The following is a 26,056-nucleotide window of genomic DNA, read 5'->3' on the forward strand; positions in this document are numbered from 1 at the left end:
CAGTCCACATTAGCTATAGGTTTCACAGCTAAATGTAATAAATATTGATGACATACATTGCATGTATATAGCATTACAACAAAAATATTAATTTTTTTAATTTGGGGCCTGATTGCTAAAGCTGCGTTAGCTTTAATTTGACAGTTAATGCCTCCTAAAAGTTAACACAGTGTCATAGCAGTTAATATATGTATCTGCTATGTTAACAGCTAACATGGAACCGGGCAGAAAATGGGCAGGAACTGTGCCTTACAGTTGATTTGGAGCTAGTTACTGCACATTAACAGTTAACACTACTAGAAGGAGGGAAGGAGCTAAGATGGCAGCTGCAGCATAGTGCGGCTATTAACACACTTTTCGTGATGTTGAAGAAGGAGGAGAAAAATGAGGGTTTTTTTCTCTCAGAACCCTCAACTCAACCTTCTGTTTCTGCATTCGAACCGATGGATACTTAGGTTTGGCATGAAGGGCTGATTTCTCCGGGTTTTGGAGTCGCCAGCTGTCTTAACGCCATTGTCAGATCTATCTTAGACGTCCGATATTCGGTCACCCCCACCTCATTAATTCTCGTCCAGCTCTGTGGGTCCTTCAGTGGAGAACCAATGTGTTTCTCTGGATTCTAGCATCATATGGGGGAAGGCCCTGGAGCATATGAGGAAGTGATCTGATCACCTCTGGGTCATCAGCCTTGGATATGGCATCAGAGGTAGTAGCATGTCAAAGAAGGAGAAGGGACTGACTGTTCCTGACAGAGGCAGCTTGACTTTGACGATGGCACCATTTGAAATACAGCTTCAGAGGCCTCTAATAGTTACTCTTGAATCGATCTTGACTGTAGTCTATGACCTGGTTAAGGCACTGGCAGTGCAATTTGTAGCAATGAATGCCAATGTTCAGGTCAATTCAAACAATATAGACTTACTAGGAAAAAATGCCCGTTTCTGAAACGAATAAAACGGGCGCTAGCAAGGTTTTTCCTCAGAGTGTGTGTGCGTGAGAGTAACTGTATGAGAGAGAGTGAATGTGCGAGTGTGGCGGGCTTTGCGGGGTTTGAGCGTTGGTGGGGGTAGGGCGATACAGAGATAGAGGGTGAGTGTGCATCTATCCATGTCCTGCATGACAGTGTGTGTGTGTGGGGGGGGGGGGGGGGGGGAGATTGACAGAGGGGGGGAGGGGCGGGTGTGTGACAGATCATGTGTGTCACATAGAGATCGTGTGTGTGTGTGTGAATGTGAGAGAGTGTGTTGCGAAGTGGTGGGTAGGGGGCAGTATGTGTGGGTGTGTGACTGCATCCTGCCATGTAATTGCTGCTGTCCCCCGAATAGGCAATGTGGTTTACAATTCTGTACTTCCTGTGTCAGTTCAGTGTGTGTGTATGTTGTGTGTGGTTTTTGTTTTTTTGTGGTTTGGTTTACCTGTGGTGTAGCATCTGCTGTCCTTTTGTCTTCCCTCAGTACAATGTAGGGCCAGGTGTGACGTTGGTGTTTGCAGCTGCAGCAGAATGGCGTTTCTGGCCCTCTGTGCCACAGCTGCAGTGTAGTGGTACTTGTGCTGGAACGTCCTACAAAGAAGGCTGCATTTGGGAGTAGCGTCGGTCCCAGCCTGCTTGAGGCAGGCTGTTTGGGAGAGGGGAGCTGTCATCGGCAGGGGGATCGGGTTGCATCCGTGTGAGTTGGTGGGGGGAGGGGTGATAGAGGCTGGAGGCACGTTTGTGGAGCGAGCTGGATCCTATAGAGAAAGCTGCAGTTGGGAGTAGCATCGGTGAGAGCCTGATTGAGGCAGACTGTTTGGGATATGGGAGCTGTCGTGGGCAGGGGGATCGGGTTGCGTCCGTGCGAGTTGGTGGGGGGAGGGGTGATAGAGGCTGGAGGCACGTTTGGGGAGGGAGCTGGATCCTACAGAGAAGGCTGCAGTTGGGAGTACCATCGGAGCGAGCCTAATTGAGGCAGGCTGTTTGGGAGACGGGAGCTGTCGTGGGCAGGGGCATCATGTTGTGTCACTGTGAGTTGGTGGGGGGAGGGCTGATACAGGCTGGAGGCGCATTTGGGGAGCAAGAAGCAGGCTAGCCCTGGGGGGGGTGGAGATTGTTATCTATATTAATAATTCTCACCTGCAATTGTGAAGGTCACAGTGTGGCAGGGATGCGACGTCCTGCTTTCAGCAAAATGGCTCCGCCCCCAACATAACGACGTTGGACGCGAGGGCGTGACAGACAGACAGAGGCTTCACCACCATGAAGTTACGAACCCTTCACGGAAGTGGCAGGAGCTTGTGGCTTCAATGGAACGTTCAGGTAGCGAATTATGTCCGGATGGGGCGTGTCTGGGGCGTGGCTGAGGGTGGCTGTATGAGTGACAGTGAGAGTGAGTGGTGCTGACAGGCTACACACAGTACAGGGCTTCAGTGTTTCCCTGCCACACTGTGAGCTTCAGAATTTGAGGTGAGAATTATTAATATAGATAAGAACAGCTTTTTTATCCCACTAAATTTCCCCTCAAAGAATCAAAGCAGGTTACAGCAAATGAAGCTGTATATGGACATTGTATCATACTTCTAGATATTTCTTGAATAAGAAAGTTTTCAATGACTTCCTAACAGATAGCTTGACGGAGTTTAAAAAGGGGTTAGATAGATTCCTAAAGGACAAGTCCATAGACCGCTATTAAATGGACTTGGAAAAATTCCGCATTTTTAGGTATAACTTGTCTGGAATGTTTTTACGTTTGGGGAGCGTGCCAGGTGCCCTTGACCTGGATTGGCCACTGTCGGTGACAGGATGCTGGGCTAGATGGACCTTTGGTCTTTCCCAGTATGGCACTACTTATGTACTTATGTACTTATAGTAATCTAAAATACCCCTAAGTTGAGTGGGAAGCTAAATCTAAAGAATAGTGTCTGCAGATAGATCAACTTAGTGATGTTTAATGTACCAGAGTGATATGATCCAATGGAATGGACATAAAAGATCTTATAAACTAGGCAAAAGGTCTTAAAATCAACTCTAGTGTGAAAAAACCAACTTTGTATGATTTTTTTTTCATTTTGCTGGTTATTAGTTTCATGGGATGTCCTCTTGTCTTTGTGTTGTTTGATAGGTTAAACAATCATTTTCATATTTAACTGTCCCACCACATTCATGATTTTATGAATTATCACATACCCTCTTTTGTCTTTTCTCCAAGCTGAAGAGCTGTCCTCTGTGTAGCCTTTCTTCATAGAGGAGGTTTTCCACACACTTTATTATTGTCGTTACTATTTCTAGTTCTACTGTATCCTTTCAGATGTGGTGACCAAAATTGCACAGTGCTCAAGGAATGATCGCCCCAGAGATCATCTCAGTTTTGTTCTCCATTTCCTTTTCGGATAATCCCTAACATTTTGCTTGCTTTTTTAACAGCTGCAGCATACTGGGATGAAAAAGTCAGTGTATTGGGGGTAAATTTATAAGCAGCCACCAAGTTTTAGGTGGCAAGAACATGTGCAAATTTTAGTCATTTAGATGCGTAAGTGGCCACTCACACATGTAAATGGTCTCTTAGAGATTACCAACCAGCAGAAAAATACACATTATGTTTTGATTATGTGTGCTTTGCTGGCAAATGTGTGTATAGATAGAATTTGAATCGCGCATTGAAGGATCGTGCAAATACATTTATAAATTATAGTATTCTATCATTTACATGTGTTGTGGCTAGCATCTAGGTGTGGCTGTTTACACCAGCTATATAGGGCTGTTGTAAGCAATCATGTTATAAATATAAGCACATTTTCTTCCACTTTTGCCAGTATTCTGTAGAGAAAAGAAGGCACCTAATTTTCTTCATTGAATAGGTTTAAAATTGCATCTCCTTACCCTCTTATCCTAGACATCCTGTTACAGAATTACCCTCATTGACCACAGTGACTCCAAGATCATTTTCGTGGGTGGTGACTCCTAACTCAGAACCCTTGTACCTCTAGTTGGGTTTATTTTTCCCTCTGTATATCACTTTGCACTTGTCTATGTTAACTTTCTTCTGCCAGGTAGATTCCCAGTATCATAACATCCTGTTTATTTTAGTCATTTGCCCTTCTGCCTCACATACAGTATGGTAGGTAGGAAAGGTAGTTTCTCCTCATACTAAATGCATTTTCCACATGATTACATATCCTTGTTCTACTTCTAGCACACATCTTTTACAAATGATAAGTACTCTTTATGCCATTCCAACAGTAAGTGGCACAAAATAGAATAAACTCATGCTGCATATTAACATATAAACATATAAGACAAGATCTAAAAGATCGTAATACTTATCTTTTCTCCTGGTTCTCAAACGTATGCCTTTTGCCTCTTCGTTAAATAATTCTGCAGATTTTTCAGTTACCCCAGAAAGGATGCAAGAGGAAAGCTGGATTTTTCACGCTTAAATAATCCTAGCTCAGTAAAGTAATATAGCTACATTAGAATGCATCTGCGAAAGAAATAGATATCTTGTCTGTTATGCCTTTCCCTATATTACAACGGCAAGCTTGAAACTTAGGAAGCGTATAGTATATTTTATTTATATAGCCTCTTAGAAAAGATTTTGTTCATTTCCTATTACACATTAGATGATTTCAATCAGTGCTCAGGTGACACAAATCTCTTGCAATTTTTTTTAAAGAATAGTTAGCATCTTAGTTGTTAGGTTGGGGAAAGCCTTTTAGATTCCCTTTCATATAAATAATATAGGGGTCCTTTTACAAAGGTGCGCAGAAAAATGGCTTGCGGTAATGTGTGCGCGGGTTTTGGGCATGCAGCTTGCCTGTGAAAAAAATGCCTTTTTAAATTTTTTCCGAAAATGGACATGCGGCAAAATCAAAATTGCCGCGCGTCCATTTTGGGTCTGAGACCTTACCACCAGCCATTGACCTAGTGGTAAAGACTCGCGCAGTAACCGGGCGGTAATGACCTACGTGCGTCAAATGCCTCTTGGTGCATCCATTATGCGCGTCTGAAAATAAAAATTATTTTTTGGCCATACATATGGGCTGTGCGCCAAAAATGAAATTACCGCAAAAGCCACGCGGTAGTCAGGTGGTAACTCCATTTTGGTGCAAATTGGGTGTGCATAGACGCTTACGCGGCTTAGTAAAAGGGCCCCACAATTTGGAGTTAGAACAGTGGATTGGCTGGTGCTGGACTAGACAAAGAAATATTTGTCTTTGGCTTCAGGTATAGAACTAATGATGGGTCTTTCTGGCTGTGGGAATGAAAATGTCTCCCTTAAAATATGTTGAAAGGTCAGCTACACCTCCGCATTATGAACTAATTATAAAACGCTATGTTGGCTGGGATTTCTTTTCTTTTTTTTTTTTGACAGCAGGCTGAGCACATAAGTGATGGTTCTCATTTTTAAGCCAGAATAAATGTGGCTCTTCCATTAAATCTTCAAAAAATGTGCAGTGTCTGAGTGGAGGTGTTCTAATGTGAATAAACCATACTGTTAGTTCTTGTTAGGATTGTCTTTAAGCAATGCCTAAGGTCAAAACATTTTCGGAAGGCAATATGATAGCTTACAAGTACCAGATGTTTAGCTTTGGAATGACTTTGGTGAAGTATGGTATTTGAGTCTTATATTTATATAACGATATACTACAGATTATATAAAGGTACAAGTTCATTCATCAGAGAGCTTACAGTCTAAATGGGTATTCAGGTAACACAAGATAGTGACTTGCCCAAAATTACAAGGATGTCAGTAAAATGAGCAAATTGTTTTCAGCTCATTACTGTAAACAGTAGAACCTTCCAGCCTTTATACTAAATGTATTTTGTATTTCCTGTGAAAAATGAACTTAAATTTGAGAGTGATTTGAAAGACCATGGCTAAAAAAAAAAAAAGTAGTCTATGGAACAGATGCGAAAAAGGATAGACTCTTTTGCAGCTATCTTTGTCCTTTTCTAAGGATGGTAAGAGTAGGTATGGAGGCTCATTTTCAAAACACATAGACTTATAAAGTTACACAGCTTACTAGCAGGCTCATTTTCAAAAGAGATAGACGTCCAAAAAGTGACATAAGTCAGCATTTGGACATTTATCTCACAGAAACGTCCAAATCAGTATTATCGAAACCTCTTTTTGGATGTCTTTCTCTGAAGTCTGTCAGAAGGACGTCCAAGTCTCAAGGGGGAATGCCAGGGCTGTGTTCAAGACGGGACTTGGGCGTTCCTAAGACATGGATGTCTTTCAGCAATAATGGAACAAAACAAAGACATCCAAAACTTAAACTTGGACGTTTTGAGCTAGACCTGTTCCTATAGCAAATAGCTTCAGTGGGAATTGAACCCACTTTCCCAGGATCAAAGTCTGCTGCACTAACCACTAGGCTATTCCTCTACTCCACAAAAGAGGTGCCCCAAATGACCAGCTGACCACTGGAGGGACTTGGGGATCAGTTCCCCTTACTCCCCCAGTGGTCACTAACACCCTCCCACCCCAAAAAATGTGATTAAAAATATTACTTGCCAGTCTCAGATGTTATACTCAGGTCAATTAGAATAGCATGCAGGTCCCTGGAGTAGTTTAGTAGTGGTGCAGTGCACTGCAGACAGGTGGACCCAGGCTTCTACCTCCCCCTACTTGTTACACTTGTGGAGGAAACTGTGAGCCCTCCAAAACCCACCAGAAACCCACTGTACCCACATATTGGTGCTCCCTTCACCTGTAAGGGCTATGGTAGTGATGTACAGTTGAGGGTAGTGGGTTTTGGGGGGCTCAGCAGACAAGGTAAGGGAGCAATGGTGAGATGTGTACCTGGGAGCATTTTATAAATTCCACTGCAGTGCCCCCAAGGATATCCTATTGCCTCCTGGGATGTCACTTTTCTACTATTCTACCCGATGCCAAGCTTTCTATTTTTTTTTATAACATCTGAGCCTTGTGTCTATTGTTTATCATTAGATTTGGACTTTGAATTCAGATCTATAGATGAAAAGGAGGTTTCATTACATATATCTAAATACCAGAGGTGCTGTTTTTCCATACTTCATAGCAAGAGTGTACATTCCCAAATTACCTATCCCAATGCAACTGAAGCTTTTATCTCCTCAGTGCATGTAAATGGTTTCATCCCTGTGTGGCTTCTTTGATGCCATATGAGGCTTTCTTTCCAACCAAAGCTTTTACCAAACTCAGGACATGTAAATGGTTTCACTCCTGTTTGTATTCTCTGGTGCATTGTGAGGTTTACTTTCTTACCAAAGCTCTTACCAGACTCTATCCATGCAAATGGTTTCTCTCCCGTGTGGACCTTCTGATGCACCTTGAGATTTACATTACAGCCCAAGCTTTTACCACACTTAGAACATGTAAATGGTTTCACTTTATTGTGGATTTTCTACGTTTTGCATTTGGATGTATTTGTTTGAAAATGAACCAAAAAATAAAACATCCAAATCACAAAACATTTTTCCTAACATCATTTTGAAAAGGAAAAGATACTTTTATTTTTTTTGTAGAAAATGACCTTTCCTATTCTGATTTTGGATGTTATACAAAAAACATCCAAATTCAGACTTAGATGTCATATCCAAAAATACTAACACTATACTACATTTTCCTCTCAACAGAATGATATAGAAAATCAGTATATTATTGGAGTATAATCTGGAGGAAAAAAGAGCCTCACAAAGCTCCTAGACAATATATCAGTCTATTGGAGCTAAAACGGATCTTAGTCTGATCCTCTGTTCATCATTGGCTCTAAAAAAAACCTCCAAGAAAGCATATTAATCATTGCTCACTGACAGATTTAAGAAGATAGCTGTAGTGACAAATTTAATAGTTCCATAAAATTTTTGCTTCACAATATATTCGAACTTAGTGCAAAATAAGCACTTATCTTTGACGCTAGAAGACTTCAGACACACTTCTTCAGACGCTCCAAGCCAACGTGGCCAGCGTTTCGTAAAAAAACTGCTTCAGGGCTTAGGTAGCGCTAGTCTTATGAAAACCGCTTTAGCGATAGTCTCCTGCACTATGCAATCCAAAAATACCCCTTGTGCATTTGACTTGCCCAAAGTCACAAGGAGCAGCAGTGGGAATTGAACCCATGTTGGCCGGATCAAAGCCTGCTGCACTAACCATTAAGCCACTCCTCCTCTGTTTTGGACACCTTGCATTTGGACGTCTTTTGTTCGAAAATGGACCAAAAAAGGGAGTCCAAATCACCGGACGTCCATGGTATTTTTGAACACAAAAGATAGACGTCCATCTTTTTTGGAAATGACCTTCTTTTCTGTTCGGAATTTGGACGTTTCTTTCGAAAATGCCCCTCTATGTAACTTTGTAAGTTTGTGTGCTTTGAAAATGAACTTCATTGTGTCCTGCTTACAAGAGTGACTTCAAAATGGATAAATGAGGAGGGGGGGAGGAAGATGAGAAAGAGGTAGGAAGGTATATATGTAGGAGAGGAGGAAGATGGAATAAAAGCATCAGAAGGAAAAAATACTCAAAGAAACAAAAAAAGATGAAGAAATGGTTCATTTCGTATAATTACCTGTCAAGAAATGAGCCCTTTCCAAAGAAAAGGGAACTGTAAAAATTGGGAACATGTCATAAAGCTGCAAAGAGGTAGACTCAGTAGCAACATCAGGAAATATTTCTTCATGGGAAGGGTAGTATATCCCTGAAATAGCTTCCTGGAGAAAGTGGTTGAGTTAAAAAAAAAAATTGTGAATGAATTCAGGAATGAGTGGCAAAAGGATGGAAACCAGTATTAGTCACTTCAACTTAAACAGCAGTGAAATAGACGGGAGTAAGCCACATGGAGTGACAGTTACAACTCTAACACCTTACTGGTGCATGAATATCCAACTCCCAATTTTACAAAGCTGGGATGCGAACTAAAACCTGTCCATATGGCAGTGGGATGTGGTCTGGATATGTTGTGAGCAGGCCTAGGGTAGGCCTAATAAATGGATTTTCAAGCTCTAGTGCAGAGGGGGAATGAATATCTATATCTCCAATGTTGGGCATCAAAATCTAAACTGTCTAAATAACAGAAAAGTGTTCCTATTGAGCGGCACTCAACTACAGGGATTAGGAGAGTCCACCTTCTTAATCGTGCAGTGGATGATTCCCCTTCCCCCTCGAAAACAAAACTAGAAAAGGAAACAGCTCTGTGATAGCTTTGGGAAAAGTAAACATTTATGTTTCTAAAATGGCTGACATAAAGGTTTATGTTGCCATTTCAGAACATGAATGGCCATGTGCCGTCAAAGGAATATTCATGTTCTAGTTTTGCCCCCTTGATATTTTATACATCCATTTTTTTCTAAAACGAATGTTCTGCCATATGCAGCTAGTGCACAGATGTGCGTTTCCCCATGCATTTTAAAACAGGATCTACATTGGCAGATCTTGTTCTTTGAAACTAGTGGAATATGAGTTGTCCCAACCTAGATGTCTGGTCCTATTTGTATGTCCTTTCTAAAATGCTACTCATACACCTATGTTTACTAAGGTGCGCTATGGGCGCATTAGCATTTTTAACGCTTGTAAATGGTTTATGTGCGTTAAACGCTAATGCTCCTATAGACATGTATAGGTGTGTTAGCGTTTAACGTGCCTTAAATTTAAGGGTACATTAGAAACACTAACGCACCTTAGTAAACATACTCCATAATATCTTTTATTCAATTTAGGTGAATTTTCAGATGAAAACTTAAATCCTAATTTTGCAGAGGTCATCTAGATAGAAAAAGACATTTACAGTTAGCAAGGTATTACAAAATGGTTATCTAACGTGCAGCCTTTTGTAATATACCTATAAGGGCAAGAGAAATACATGTGTATTTTGATGGTACGCTCGGCCTGAGCAGCTATTATACAAAGGAACACATTCAAACAAAACAGCATCCCCTGGGGCTTTGTGCTGCCCGTCTCATCTTCCGCCAGGGTCGCTTTACTCATACTACCCCTCTCCTCAAGACCCTTCACTGGCTCCCTATCCGTTTTTGCATCCTGTTCAAACTTCTTCTACTAACCTATAAATGTATTCACTCTGCTACTCCCCAGTATCTCTCCACACTCGTCCTTCCCTACACCCCTTCCCGTGCACTCCGCTCCATGGATAAATCCTTCTTATCTGTTCCCTTCTCCACTACTGCCAACTCCAGACTTCGCGCCTTTTGTCTCGCTGCACCTTACGCCTGGAATAAACTTCCTGAGCCCCTACGTCTTGCCCCATCCTTGGCCACCTTTAAATCTAGACTGAAAGCCCACCTCTTTAACATTGCTTTTGACTCGTAACCACTTGTAACCACTCGCCTCCACCTACCCTCCTCTCTTCCTTCCCGTTCACATTAATTGATTTGATTTGCCTACTTTATTTATTTTTTCTCTATTAGATTGTAAGCTCTTTGAGCAGGGACTGTCTTTCTTCTATGTTTGTGCAGCGCTGCGTACGCCTTGTAGCGCTATAGAAATGATAAATAGTAGTAGTAGTAGTAGTAATTTTGCAACTTGCACGTATTAACTGGCAGATTTCATAAACCTGGACATCCAGGAAAAGATGTCTTAGGAGTTGAGTGAAAAAAAACAGCAGAGAGGTTGACACAGTTGCTCATTCAATTTGTGGTGCAATCCTTAAGTCCAAATGACTTGTTAACTTATGCTAATGTCTGTCTTGGGGCAGGTGTAAATACCATTGTCCAGATGTTTTTTTTAAATATAGAAATATAAAATCAAAAGTGCATGTGTGCTTTGCTAGCCCATTTACAACCCCCCTCCACCACCTAAATTTTCAAATTGTGGACTAAACATGTAAATAGATTTCTAAAATCATTATTTCCACATGTAGAGAATTTTCATGTGTAAATGTTGCACAAGCTTATGTATCAACTTCTATTGCTTATTTTCTTCCAGCAAGGATTATTGTTGCAAAATTCTGAGGCCCTGGAAATTCAAAACAACTGTGTACGAGATTCGTTTTCCAGGGCAATGCTTAGAGAAAAGTAAAATTTTATTTTTCTCATCCTGCTTAGATCCCATTCCTTACTGAAGGAATCCGAATTCATGGGGAAAAAGTAACTGAAGCACTGCGACCTTTCCATGAGAGAATGGAAGTCTGTTTCAAGCAACTTAAAGATAAAGTGGAAAAGCAATATGGGGTCAGGACAATTGTAAGTATTAAACAAGAATTTTAGAACATGCTGTTGAAATGGAAGTAAATTCAGATAACCCTTTCTTCTACTAGTACAGTTTCAGTTTTTCTTTTTATAAGTTATGTACTGTACATTTTACCCTTCAAATAGAGATGATTTATATTGAGGGGAGGGTGGTCACTATTTTTTCATTTCTGTTAATTTGGTTTGGTTTGGTTTGGTGACATGAATGGAAGTAGAGCATGGAATTTTGCAAGAGACTCCCCTCTTAGGGCTTGGAACCTACACAGAGGTGAACTTTCATCCTAAAGAAAGCCAAAGTGCTGCCCTAACCAAATGCTTCATGAGCTATAATGGGTATATTCAAGAAATTTGTTAGCTTTTAATAGTTTCTGCTGGCAAATCATATTACATGAACTCATTAAACAATGGTTATGCTGAGGACTGCAGCACAATGCAAACAGGAAACTGGGTTATGATGGAGATGGAGCTAAAATGGTGGCATCTAGAGAATGTACAACTATAGGTAGCAATTCATAATTTGGCACTTCCAGTTATGTGCACCAGTGCTGCATCCTGACCACCAATTCTATAATGACATTTATGTTCCAAGATGCCATTATTAAATACTAGCTTAAACTCAATTTTGCACTCCTAAATTTAGATGCAATCATTTATGCCAGGTCAATGACAGGTGTAAATGGGCACACACCTAACTGCATCATGAAAAACACGTAAAAGTTAACTGCTGGATTCTATATATCGCGCCTAGTGTTCTGCGCCTAAATCTAAGCATATTCTATAACAACGTGCATAACTTAATTGGCTTAACAAGCCAATCAGCATTAACAGCACTTAACAAGCAATGATGAGCACTAATTGGCAATCATTAGAACTTACACGCATAACTCACTAAAGGGGTCTTCTACTAAGCCATGTAGGTGTCTACAAACGCCCAATGCGGGCCAATTTGGAACTACCACCCAGGTACCACATGGCCTAGACAGTAATTTCTTTTTTTTTACAGGCATCCAGTACACGCGTTGGAAAACTTCTGGCGTGCGGCGCTAACCGGGCGGTAATCAGCAGTGTATACATGCTGACGATTACTGCCCGGTTAACACATGAGACCTTACCGCTAAGTCAATTGGTGGTGGTAAGGTCTCAGTCCAAATTGGACACGCACCAATTTTTATTTTTCCGCACGTCCATTTTTGGCCAAAAAGAAGCCTTTTTTCAGGTGTGCTAAAACAATGGACATGCACGCGTCCAATGCGTGCATCCAGTACAAGCGACTACACCAGCGCAGGCCGATTTTCAGCGCACCTTAGTAAAAGGACCCTAAGCGTATGTACACATCTAAAAAGGGGCATGGTTATGGGCAGGGAAATGGGCATTTCATGGGTGTTCCCAAATTTATGTGCATTGTTATAGAATATGGCCCAGTCCATGTAAATCTACATGCAGGAATTTCCACCACATTTTCATTGGTGTAAATGGATGAACATAGTTTTAGGCATTTGGATATCAACTAAGCATATTCTATATACCGCACCTAAATCTTATAGAATACACTTAAGCGAAAATAATTTCCGCACAGATTTTCCAGGTACCATATATAGAATCTCCCCCAAGCGCCTGAGTTGGTGACGTGCAGATGTTTTGCCCCCATGTGTTCCCCGCATCTATATGCTTTATTTTAGAAGAGTGTGTAGTGCACTTGCATATGTAAGTGCTGATTTGTTTGGCACTTAATGCACCCAAGGCACTGATAACATTGCATGTCTTGCCCTTTTAATGTAAGTGTTCCTATACTGGAGTTTATAGCTAGTCCTGGCCAATGATATACAGCACATCATACGCACTGCCCCACAATCATTAAGGTGCTGATAAAAGTGCACTTAACCTTCAAAATAGAAAACTTATCTTTTTGGTGCTGTGCAGTTCGTGTGAGGCGTGGTTACACCCCAGCTGGCTGGTTTAAAGATGTGAAGTGCATATGGTGTGCCAGAATGACAATATGTAATTTCAGGGGGGTTTTTTTGGATCTATGATTACGTTTTGCACTGTGGGCAGAAGAATCGCTAAAAAATAGCGTTTTCCTTGTTGCCACAGTTGTACGAGATCTTTTTTCCTCCTTGTAATGTCACTATTCACTGGTTGGGTTTTGAGTAGTATCTACAATTGATTTCAGTGAAGCAGATCTGTTTTGTGGTTTATTTTGTATTACTAGCCATGAATAAATGTGTCCATTTTGAAAAATTATCATGCGTGCACTAACTACCATCCATTTTGTAGGCGGTAAGGGCTCATGCGCTATCTATGCGCTAACCAGTTAGTGTGCCGTAATATAGATGCAACACCCACTCTCTGCCCAGTCACATTCCCTCAAAAAATACTTTTTAGCATATGCACATTTGGCAGTTATCATAGGATGCCTGAGTGCATCTTGCAGTATGCCATTTTAAGCTGTTAGGTGCACAGGTTGGTCAATACGGAATTTTTATTTTAAATATTATTTGTGAAGAAAAGTTATTTATGGCACACAGCTTTTTTTCTTTGTTCCACAAATTATCATTAAATCAGTTCACGTTAAATTATGCAATTATGTTTTGCCGTGGATTGAACATTTACTTAGTCTACGTGTTTGCAGAGATAGAGAGGTTGCATTTATAAATAATAGAAAATGTTATAATACTGTGTAGTACTTCCCCACCCCCACCTGGCTGGCAACAGTTTCTCAGAAGAACATTGGCAAGGTCATGGCCTTAGACATCTACCTGGGTGTTATTATCTCAACAGTCTGACTCTAATCTGTTACAAGGTTTGTCAGCAATGATGGAGTTTTATCACTTATGTCTGTCTTATGCACAGCAGACTACCAGCAGTTGACTGAGTGGAAAATATACCTGTGATTAAGCAGCAGGAGATAAATAGTTTTTGCATGAATGTTTTCAATTATTTTTGGAATATATCAGTTATTAATGACTAACAGAGCCTACATAAATATTCTGAACTGCAACAGTCCATTTGCATAAATGACACTTTTAGAATATTTTCTCTTTATACACCATTCTGTGGACTTGACTTCTCAAAAATTTTCAGTTAATGTGCATTGTGTATTGCCATTCTCAGTGTCTCCGATTCTGAACTAATTTTTGGCTTGAAGGTGAAATAGAGAAAAGGTTCACATCTGTACTGTGTAAAATCAGTTTCTAGCTAGTGTGTATTTTCTGTATATAAAAGCTCATTTAGGGGCCCTTTCACTAAAGGGTTGCCACGCGGCAAGCCGGAACTACTGCCGGCCCAATGCGGATGACGGCGATAGTTTCACCCCCCCCCCCCCCCCAGCACACGCCATGTCCACCGCTAGTGGAACTATTTAAAACATATTTCCGCAGAGGGTTACCTAGCGGTAATCGGGCAGCATTGCACACTACCCGGTTACCGCCAGCTTAGCGTGGGAGCCCTTACTGCCACTTTCCCCCTCCCCAAAATGGCTGCACGGCAAGCGTGAACTTACTGCACGGCCATTTCTTTTTCCAGCCTTTTTACTCGCCGCAGTAAAAGGAGCCCTGGTGCACGGCAAAAACAGCTGACACCGCTAGCTCGGGGCCCCTTTTACTGCAGCTTAGTAGAAAAGCCCCTTAGCAAATCATGTTGTTAGAAATGTGCATCAAAGCAACTATATTTTCTGGCGTATCCCATTCATAGAAGGAAACTGTACATTTGAAAATAAAGGTAGTATAAAGTAATTAATACAAAGTGTTCTGCAGTATGTTGCAAATACAATTACATTTTTCTCCGTATAGCCTTCAAACGTTGATGATAGACGAGGAAGTCGACCAAGGTCTATGGTCCGATCCTTCACAATGCCATCATCCTCGAGACCTTTATCTGTTGTATCTGTATCCTCTCTATCCTCTGACAGCACACCTTCCAGGCCTGGATCTGATGGGTAAGATGGCTTATGCCATGGTTATATTATTATTTAACCTGATGGCTTACAGCAGCCTAGCAAGCCACACACACTGTATTTGCTTCACAATGTATAAGTGTACCTTTCAAAAAATGTTTTATATACTTCTCATTATTCCATAAACATTGTTTGGTAGGTTGTGGCACTAACATAGGTGCTATTATTTTTTGTTGGTATACAAATAACATGTGTTTTCGCTCTTATGAATACTAAACAATCACATATGCATGTGTAAAAATTCATTGGAATGGGTTTAAAAACTTTATAGTCATGCTAAGCAAGCAGATATGTGTTTATGTAAATTGTATATCAAAACTCTTTAAAGAAAGGTTGTAATAAGACATGGTTTGTGTGTTAGTCAGAGTAGACTGGCAGTTGAGGCTGGCTAGGACTAGTGCATTTTTTCTAGCAAACAAGTGCCGGTACTCAAATGCTAGGCCACCCTTCAGGGCTGGGGTGATCACTGAGGAACCCACCCCACAATAGACAGGCCCTTTGCAACCAGTCACAGAATCTATGACAAGGTAGAATTGATGTGTAGAGCCTGAGCTCTTTCATTAAAACTTGGGGACCATGGGTCAATTTTAGCAGACAATAGAAAAGGTGTCAGTACTCAGTACCCCCAAGTGCCCCCTCAAAAAAAGCCCTGGCCAGGACAGAAAAAGATACATAGCATTCTAATTAATTAAAAATCTTTATTAAGCCATTGCACTAAGAACACAATCATATAATCGTGTAACAAAGAACACATATGTCAGCCAACTATATAACACTTTCATGCAGAGTACATTATTCCTCAGTGTGTTGCTAAGGGGAAGGGTGCAGCTATATGCAAATTATTGAACTTATAGTGAGAAAAACAGTCCCTGTGAGCATTTGTATATGTAAAATATTTATAGTGGCTAAGGGAAAAGATCAGAGTATCTTTAAAGATACATATTGTGCAAGGAAAATATTGACATTTTTGGTGATAAGGCAAATGCTTCACCCTGATAACCTAGAGAGGGCAAGTGAAGTGGCCCTAGGGGAGCTGTGTGAGTTTCAGTGATAGGCTGATGTATGGAGTGATGGGTTGCTGTATAAGAAAAAGGGGTTGGATGATTATTAGAACAGGGTCTGTTTGAAAAGAAAATTAGGATAGAAGAGATTTTTCTGCTTCTCACTCTCTGTTTGAGAGAGAGGGGGCGAAAGTTTCCTATGGGTTGCATAAGGCTGAAATTACAGGGTTTGGCCAAGAGAGGGCAGGAATTCAAAAGGATCCAACATCTCTGTCTCTCCCACTGAGCACCATCTCTCTTCCCTCCCTCCCAGCCACTGTCCAGTATCTCTTTTCCCTCCTTCCCTCCTTGTAGCCACTTGCTTGCAGTGTTTTGTATAGGCTGTGTGCCGCCAGTTGGCCTGGAGAAGCAGCAAGTTATATCAGAAAGAGGTGGGATCCAGCGGAGAGAAAGCTCCGGTCTTGGCAGCCTATGCAAATTACTGCTGTAGACTGGGGGGGGGGGGGGGGGAGTGCCAGACCAATGGGTAAAAGGGAGGAAGAGAGAAATATTGGAAGGGGGTGGCATTCGGACACTGCCTGTTTGCCCAGATGGTCAGTCAGCACCTGCATACCATAATACATGTTTTTTGCAACAAGGCCAGGCAAACTGTTGAACCTTTTAAACCCAACCATATACGAACAGGCTTAAGATGGCATGGACATACTCTATTCCTAGTATTACTTATGCTCAGAAAAAGAAAAGCTAATTACACCTCTTACCGGGTCAGAAGTTGAGGTAAAACTTAACAACTTCTGACCCAACCCCAGAAATGTACTTGTGCATAGAATGTACTTACAAATAACAAAATTTAATATTGTGCTTTAAAAATAGAATTCTGCGAAGAGAGTAGTAACTACTGATTATTCATAGAGATAAACATCCACAACAGACTAAGCCCCTGCCCCTTCCCCCTTTGCATTTACACATTAGAAGAGTCCAGCCTGCTAGATTGAATGGCAGCTCAAAAATGCCTCAAAGAAGAATTCACTCAAACTTCAAATCAAGAAAATAAAAAGTCTCATATTTTTTTCCTTCTTGGATCTGTTAGCCAGTCAGGTTTTCAGAATATTTGTAATGAAATATATTTACACGCTTTTAAAGTAGTACTTGCAAGTTATGTCATATATGTTCATTAGGATTATTTTGAAAACCCAACTGGTTATGGAGAGGGGCCAAGAACCAGGCTGAGTACTAAAGCTTTAGAGAATTCTTATGTAACTTAGTAAATGACACAAAGAGGGGCATAATCGAAAGGGGCGCCCAAGTTTTCCTGAGGACGTCCTCGCTGGACGTCCCTTCGAAGGGGCGGGGAAACCCGTATTATCAAAACAAGATGGGCGTCCATCTTTCGTTTCGATAATACGGTCGGGGACACCCAAATCGTGAAATTTAGGACGACCTTAGAGATGGTTATCCCCAATTTTTGGTGATAATGGAAACCGAGGAAACCCATCTCAGAAATGACCAAATGCAAGTCATTTGGTCATGGGAGGAGCCAGCATTCTTAGTGCACTGGTCCTCCTGACATGCCAATACACAAACCAACCACCCTAGGGGGCACTGCAGTGGACTTCATAAATTGCTCCCAGGTGCATAGCTCCCTTACCTTGGGTGCTGAGCCCCCCAACCTCCTCCCCAAAACCCACTACCCACAACTGTACAACACTACCGTAGCCCTAAGGGGTGAAGGGGGGCACCTGCATGTGGGTACAGTGGGTTTCTGGTGGGTTTTGAAAGGCTCACATTTGCCACCACAAGTGTAACAGGTAGGGGAGGGATGGGCCTGGGTCCGCCTACCTGAAGTGCACTGCACCCACTAAAACTGCTCCAGGGACTTGCATGCTGCTATCAGGGAGCTGGGTATGACATTTGAGGCTGGCAAAAAATATTTTTAAAGGTTTTTTTTAGGGTGGGAGGGGGTTAGTGACCACTGGGGTAGTAAGGGGAGGTCATCCTCGATTTCCTCCGGTGGTCTTCTGGTCAGTTCGGGTTCCTTTTTGAGGCTTGGTCGAAAGAAAAAATGCACCAAGTAAAGTCACCCAAGTGCTCGTCAGGGACACCGTTCTTTTTTCCATTATCGGTCGAGGACGCCCTTGTGTAAGGCACGGCTCAGTCCTTCCTTTGCTATGCTTCCAAAATGCCCCTGTGAACTTTGGTTGTCCCCGCGATGGAAAACAGTTGAGGATGCCCAAAATCGGCTTTCGGTTATGCCGATTTGGGCGACCCTGGGAGAAGGACGCCCATCTCCTGATTTGTGTTGAAAGATGGGCACCCTTCTCTTTCGAAAATAAGCCTGAAAGTGGGGAGGAAAATCCTCACGTACAACAAAAGCAATGGACACAAAGAGTGAAATACCTTGAAGGCCCTGACTGCATACCACCAGTTCCTAATCCAGTCAGACTTATAACGAGGGCATTTAGTTTGAGTGGAAGGCAACAAAGAATAGTGGTGCAAAGAAGGCACCTATTTAGAGCCTATTCTATAAAGCAAGCAGGTGCCTCCTTTCCTTCATAGACTACTAGTGTAACAAGAGTTGTTTGACCCCTGATGCAGGCTTTAATGCCGAAACACGGCCGTGTCGGGTCATCATTTAGCTATCAATAAAGACTTCTGGATTTCCTCTTCAACTTGTCCCTCACTCTTTGTGTCCATTACATAGTAAATGACAACAGATAAAGACCTGAACGGTCCATCCAATCTTCCCAACAAGTCAAAGCCAAATTTGGTGAAACCATGTAGAAAAAAAAAAAAAAAAGAATCCGGTTGCCTTTTAGTAAATATTTAATTGATCTAAAGAAACGACACCTTCCTGCAGGTTTGTGCTCGAACCCCTTCTGCCAAAGAAGATGCATTCTAGATCACAAGATAAGCTGGATAAGGATGACCCAGATAAAGATAAGAAGGAGAAGAAGAAGGAAAAGAGGAACAGCAAGCACCAAGAGATATTTGATAAAGAATTTAAAGCTACTGACCCATGCCCGCAGCAGTCTGAAGCAGTGATCCTCTCAGAAACAGTAAGTCTAACCAAGATACTGGTTTATTTTATTTAGGGGCCCTTTTACTAAGCCGCATAGGTGCCTAAGCGTGCCCAACATGTGCCAATTCAGAACTACCACCAGGCTACCACGTGGCCCGGACAGTAATTTCATTTTGTACGCACGTCCCCTATGCGTGTCAGAAAATATATTGTATTTTCCAGCACGTGGTGCTAACTGGATAGTAATTGGCATTGTATGCACGCAGACGATTACTGCCTGGTTAACGCGTGACACCTTACTGCTAAGTCAGTGGGTGGCGGTAAGGTCTCAGGCCCAAAATGGACACGCGCCAATTTTTATTTTGCCACACGTCCATTTTCTGCCCCAAAAAAGGCCTTTTTTGCAGGTGCACTGAAAAATGGACCTGCTTGCGTCCAATACACTTGTCTACAACAGCGCAGGCCATTTTGTTTTCCTATTTGTAGTCTAGGTCAGTGGTTTTCAACCCAGCCTTCAGGGACTACCTGGCCTGTCGATTTTTCAGGATATCTACAATAAATATGTATGAGATATTATTACCATGTACTTTCTCCATGGCATGCAAATATCTCTCATATGTATTCATTGTGGGTATCCTGAAAACCCAGCTGGCCAGGTGGTCACTGAGGACTGTGTTGGAAACCACTGGTCTAGATTTTTCCATTCACTGTTAATGCAAGGATTGGAATTAGTTCTGATCTTGGTTTCACTGCCTGTCTTTGGCCTTTGTTCAAATAGAGCTGCCTAATAAGATGAAACTTTTTCATCATTATCGTTTGTGTCCTTGACTTTTAAAGTGAGTATTTCATTTTTATTGGGACTGATTTATCAATAGTTTTCATGCATTCTGTTTCTTGGGCAAAAATGTTTTGATAATCTGGCCTCCTGGCATTTAATGAGTTGCATAAATTTGTAGTAACTTTTATGGGTCATTTTTTTTACTAAAATGTACAACAATTTGCAGTTACCCCAGCTTAAAGCGGGATTTTACCACACACAGTACCTGCAAATTTTATGCCGGTACCTTCTGGGGGTATTTTTATTGTAGATCATGTGCTAAAGTGCCCATCAGTGCACAGTACCTGCCAAGAGTAGTGTGCAGTAAATGTAACACGCTAATTGGCTGAAGCTTCCATCCCTACTTTCCACCCATTCCACGCCTCTTCAGGTAAAACATCTGAAAAGTGCAGTATGATGTGGTTTAATATGCAGAAATAGGAAACTACCACAAAATACTTTAACGCAGTCACATGATAGTCTGTTTCTACATATTAATCTACATTAAGGGCTTAACCCCTTTAGTGAAAGGGCCGTTTAAAAAAATTCCATATCCACTTCAAGAATCCAGTAGGGGTTTTGGTTTTAGGTTTTAACTGACAAATTCCAATAAAATATTACCAATGCAAGACAAAAAAAATTGTTTATATAGATGAACACTGGAAGAACACCATTACCCCTAGTACAGAGGTTTATTTATTTTTTTATTTGTACCCCACATTTTCCCACCTATTTACAGGCTCAATGTGGCTTACATAGTACCGTGAGGCGTTAGTCACCTCCGGTGATGAAACAAATACAAAGTGATGTTATTATCAAAGAGGTTCATGTGTTACAGACACATTAGGAGAATCATAGAGAAAAAGAGGTTGTCAACTGTTACAGATGTGGGAACTCCTTTTCAACATTCAAAAGTTTTAGGGACCCTCAGCCTGTCCCCCCACCCCCAAGCTTTCTAGTCTCTGTGCCACCCCACCCAACTCCTCCCCCATAATATAAGCCAATGAAAAAGTTGCAGCATAAAACCCAACATGGCCATGGTCTACATTAGGGATCAATAGACGGCATATAAAACTGTATGGAAAATGTGTAGTTAAGTAATGCCTCTAATATAGCAAGAAACAAAAGAAAGTCTTTCACAAAGACTGTATGCTTTTTTGATCAGTATAAACAGACAAGGAAGCACACAGTCTTTTAAGGAGACTTTCTGACTATTGAATAAGAGATTTTGTCTCTTAGTTCTCACTGGTTCTCATCTATTAACCCCTGATGACAGTCTGTGGGTGAAACATGGCTATATTGGGTTTTATGTTGTAAATTTTGTATTCTATGTTGTAAATTTTTAATTTATTTTTACTAAGTGAATTTATATATTTATTCTGTCTCCTCCCCCCCCCCCCCCCCCCGGTTAATTTTTTGTTTCTTTATTCTTTTGGTGCTGTTTTTTTGTTTGTTTGGGGGGGGGGGGTGTTATTTGATTTGCTGGTGAGTTACAGCACCTACTTTCCCTTTTTTTTTCTGTGTGTACCCCAATACAATTGGGACAATTGCTATATCCTCGCGTCATATTTTCTTGGCTTCTGATTATATTTGTTGGTACTTGAAGATCTTCTGTATCTCCACATATAGCATAGAATAGTTACTGACATTTTGCTAGCTTGTTAAACATTGTCATGGAGAATGTTTACATCCCATGCTCACAAACCCTCCAAATACTGAATTCAATTTTAATAAATATCAAAAAACTACATGTTAAGTAAAAAAATGCAAAAAACAAAATACAATGTATACTATATAGTAAATTTTCAAAAAAACACAGCATTTTGGTTCAAAAACATATTGAAACAATTGTGCATTTTTTTCAAAATATATTTTGTTTTTCACATTTTGCACTTAACATGTCGCTACCTCCAATATTAGCCCTTGAGCTTAAGCTAGGGGTGGGCCACCTTTTTGAATATTACTTTTTTCTTCCTATCATACTGGAATTGTAGTAGTCACCTTACAGAGGTTTACTAGCTTTGCACTATATGGCTTTTCTGTATTAATCTTGCATGAAAACACCAGCCCTAGGTTAGTGCAATAATATGAAAAATTAGCTAATAACGTGCGCATTTCTAATGTTATAAATACATAATACAGCATATCAACTGTTTTTGTTTTCTGTCCTATAACATTTTAGCTTGATGGCTGAGTAGCCATACTGTGTGCTTCCATGTGGAAGATATGAGTTCAGTTCCCAAGCTCAGTGTCTACTCCACAGGTCTGCTAGGATTGTGGTTGCTTGAGAGGCAGTGTTCACAGGTTTAATTCATTGACTATGTCATTCATACAGATCAGCCCACTGAGACCTCAGAGACCGAAAAGCCAAGTCATCAACGTTACTGGAAGTGAAAGACGTTTTTCTGCCTCTCCATCAGCACAAGCTTCTCCACAAGTACCACCACCTATCACCCCGAGGGCCAAGCTTTCCTTCAGTTTGCACCAAAGTAAGTCTGAAACTTGAAATTCATATGCTGGCTTTTTTCTACAACTTTATTATTATTGTTCAAACATAGGTCAACAAAGAAATGATAGGTGAGACTTCTTGTTGGACTAACTTCTTGCCTTGCAGACCAGCTCTCGGGTATTGTACTCCTTTTGTTATGCTAGTGCAAAATGAACCAAGTATCATGTTACCTTAATAAGTAAATTGTTGGTTGGATTTACAATATTTGTGTTTGTTTTCAAATCTGGAAAGTGGAAGAATAGGATGATGTGAATAGAATGGTCAGTGACGGGTATACTAGCCCTTAAGCTTAATGTCTGCAAAGACTTACTAAGACGTGACCACCCCAATAAACTAGTGTAAGTCCTACAAAGTCTTCAAAATTCCAGGATCTTCCCAATTCCTATTTAATTTTCCAATATATGATTATTTCCCAATGTAAGAATTTTTCTGAGGGGAAGGAAAAGATTTCAGAAGCTCAGTTGCAAAAAGCAGACAATTGTAAAACTGAACCAAAGCATCACCAATCATGAAAACCTTCCCTACTCAAGCTATTTTTCAAAAAGCTTATAGTGCTTATACACTGTACCGGCAGCAAAAAGAATGTTTAGCAGCAATTTAACTCACGTGGCTGATGCTCGACAAAGCCCTCCATTTCATTTTTCAGCTTCCTCAGGAGCAGCAATTCAAATGTTATTAACAGCCTCTTGAACTGCCATCTACAAAATAAGGAAAGGGTTAGTGAAAATTCATAATGGATTCCCGAGATTGATACTTATGATGATTGGACTCCACCGCTTTGTCTATTTGTGCATCAAAGTTAATGCTGCTCAGAACACTCAAAATGGCATTGCTTATTTCAATAAAACGCTGTGATCTTACAGCCAATTCTCATCTAAAGTACTGGGAATGGTACAACCATTGGTTAGTGGAGGACACCCACCAGTTTTCTAAAAGAAAACCTTCCAATCAATGGACATGTTTAAACCTGCAGGTTGCAAGCTATTAAGTTTAAAAATCCAAAGTTGTTCCAATGGTAATAATTTTTCCCCCATCTCCCCCTTCTGTTCTCCATCACATGGTCAATCGCATAACACTGTAAATCTTCAAGAGTGGAAATAAGTCTCACAATGAGCCACCGTGGGTGCTTCCAGTGTCTTATGCAAAAGACAGAAACGATGTTCATTCATCCTGATTTTCAATGCCCTCGTGGTTTTCTCAATTTACAGTTTTGGGTATGGACGTTGTACAGCATATTCTACAAGAGAACTATACAGTCTGTGTGATGTTTCAATCTATATACTTGTTGATCCATGGAATTCCTAAAGTCCCCGACTTGTACTGTAATTTGTCAGTGGCTGCATTTAAAATGACTTGCAGAATTTACTACCTCATCTACTGGAGCCCAATGCCTCAAGGATTCATCCAACCAGTCCTTTAGATTTCTGCCCCTCGAAAGAGCCATCCTTACCTTCTGATCACTAAAAAAAAAAATGGTGGGCTTGAACTATCCACCGATCTGCCACTGCCACAAACAGCATTCATTTCTTGCCCTGGGATTCAGCAAACTGCAGTACTGGGATCCCGCAGCTTTCTGAATCTCACAGAGAATGAAGGGGCGATAAAAGACGAACTTTTACCACACCTTGATGAATTTCCCCCTCCCCTAAATACCTCTATCAGTCCTTTTGACAGATGTCTGATAGTGAATAATGTGTTGCTCATTTTTCACAGAAAATTATGCAGGCCTAGTTGAAGGTTCTTTGCCATCGGTTCTGAAACATAGTAGTATAAGACCACTGCTGAAGAAATCTAATTTAAGTCCTGAAGCTGTTACTAATTATTACCCTGTTTCAAGCTTATCCTTTTTGGATAAAGTGGTCAAACAAATAGTCTAGGGACAGCTTCAGGATTTTTTGGATAGGAGTGCAGTTTTAGATCAATATCAGCATGGCTTTAGGCCAGGACACAGTCTGGAAATTCTATTAGTGCTCACTTTAAACGTAATACTTCTGAAAATGGAAGACATGGGGAAGGATGTATGAAGTGAATTGTCTATAATGGGCAGCAGGTCACTTGTACCTATGTTTACTAAGTTGCGCTATGGGCATGTTAGTGTTTTAATGTGTGTAAATGAGTTACGCGTGCTAAAAGCTAATGCACCCATAGAAATGTATAGGGGCATTAGCGTTTAACGCACCTTAAATTTAAGGGCGCATTAGAAATGCTAGTGCACCTTAGTAAACATACCCCTTGACATCCATCAGAACTAGATCAGAATTTATTTATTTTTTTATTTCCGAATGAAAGTGAAGACCTATTTAATAAATCTTTTAATACAGTGATGTGAAAAAGTTCCCCCATCTCCCAATTTCCCCTATTGTTCCATATATGGCACACTGAATGGTTTCTGATCTTTAAACAAAATGTGTTAGACAAAGGGAACCTGAGTAAACATATACCACAGTTTTTAAATTAAACCCTATATCACCTACATGAAAATGTAACTGCTCCCTTAGTTAATCAACCAACTGACCAGATTTAATTGCTAATTAGATTCAGCTGATTGAACACAACCAGGCTTCATTGCAGCCAGCCTTGTTGAATCTAAACCTCACTATATATTGAACTTTACCATGAGAGCAAAGTAGACAGCATAAGATTTCTACAAGAATGCAATGCCATGATCAAAGTACATTCCAAAAGAGATGAGAAAAAAAGTTGTTGAAATATATCAGTTTGGAAAGAGTTACAAAGCCATTTTTTATAGCTTGGGAACTCAATATCACAGATTAGATACCCCCCCTCAAGCCCATAGTTCCCTTTACAGTGCTTTGCCCTTGGGCCCAAAAGCCCCCCCCCCCCCCCATCCCATAGGCTCCTCCCCTGGGCTTAACTTCTGAAATTCCCTAGGGTCTCAGTCGTTCCTGCCAGTGCCAGGTTCAAAATGGCAGTGGTGACCTTTAACAGTAGTCTAGGGGTCGAACCGTGAGATTGGAGCTAGGGGTCACTGGCACCATTTTGAACCTGGCGCTGGCAGGAGCAAGATTGACTGGGAATCATTCCTTACCCCGCTAGACACCAAGGAGTTTCACAAGGTTTGCAAGGGGAAGGGACCTACAGAATGGTTGGGGGAGGGGGCTTTGGGCTTAAGAGGAAGCATCAGTAGGGGAGGGTATGTGCATGGGGACATTGGGAGGGGATTATATATTGGGGTTCTTTAGGAGAGGAGATGTGATATGGGGTGGCAATTGGAAAGGGGGGGAGGGAGGCAATTCACATTCTGGCCCTTTTAAGAAGTAACCTGGAAGCTTCTGGCCATGGCTTAGTAGCCATACTGTCCAGGTCAGGAAAAATAACACCAGTTTTTAGCTAGCATCAGTTTTCAAGGGATAATAACAGCTTACAGCATCCCCCTTCTGGGATGGTTGCAATGGTTCTGCCTGCTACTTATATAAGTCAGAAACCCATGGAGAGTACGTTTGGAATGCTGTGTAGATTTACTAATAGAAGGAGAGAGCAAGTGAGGTTCAGGCTGATTACACGCTCGGAGCAATTGAGACTCTATTCCATATCAAAGACCCCTGAGGCAGGCAAAAGTGCGCCAAAACACGTTCCATGTCG

At 41.1% G+C, this 26,056-nt stretch overlaps 1 protein-coding gene across 1 annotated transcript in view; it reads left to right on the top strand.

Annotated features, from left to right (window-relative positions):
* The window catches only part of DOCK1 (dedicator of cytokinesis 1), a 906,712-nt gene that overhangs the window by 852,185 nt on the left and 28,471 nt on the right, over window positions 1-26,056 (top strand). The window contains exons 47-50 of the mRNA XM_030202953.1: window positions 11,012-11,149; window positions 14,944-15,089; window positions 18,966-19,164; window positions 22,280-22,433. Coding sequence (XP_030058813.1) covers window positions 11,012-11,149; window positions 14,944-15,089; window positions 18,966-19,164; window positions 22,280-22,433 — 637 coding nt within the window. The remainder of the gene's footprint in view (window positions 1-11,011; window positions 11,150-14,943; window positions 15,090-18,965; window positions 19,165-22,279; window positions 22,434-26,056) is intronic.

The sequence above is a fragment of the Microcaecilia unicolor genome, chromosome 5 (assembly GCF_901765095.1).
Source record: "Microcaecilia unicolor chromosome 5, aMicUni1.1, whole genome shotgun sequence".
Lineage (NCBI taxonomy): Eukaryota > Metazoa > Chordata > Amphibia > Gymnophiona > Siphonopidae > Microcaecilia > Microcaecilia unicolor.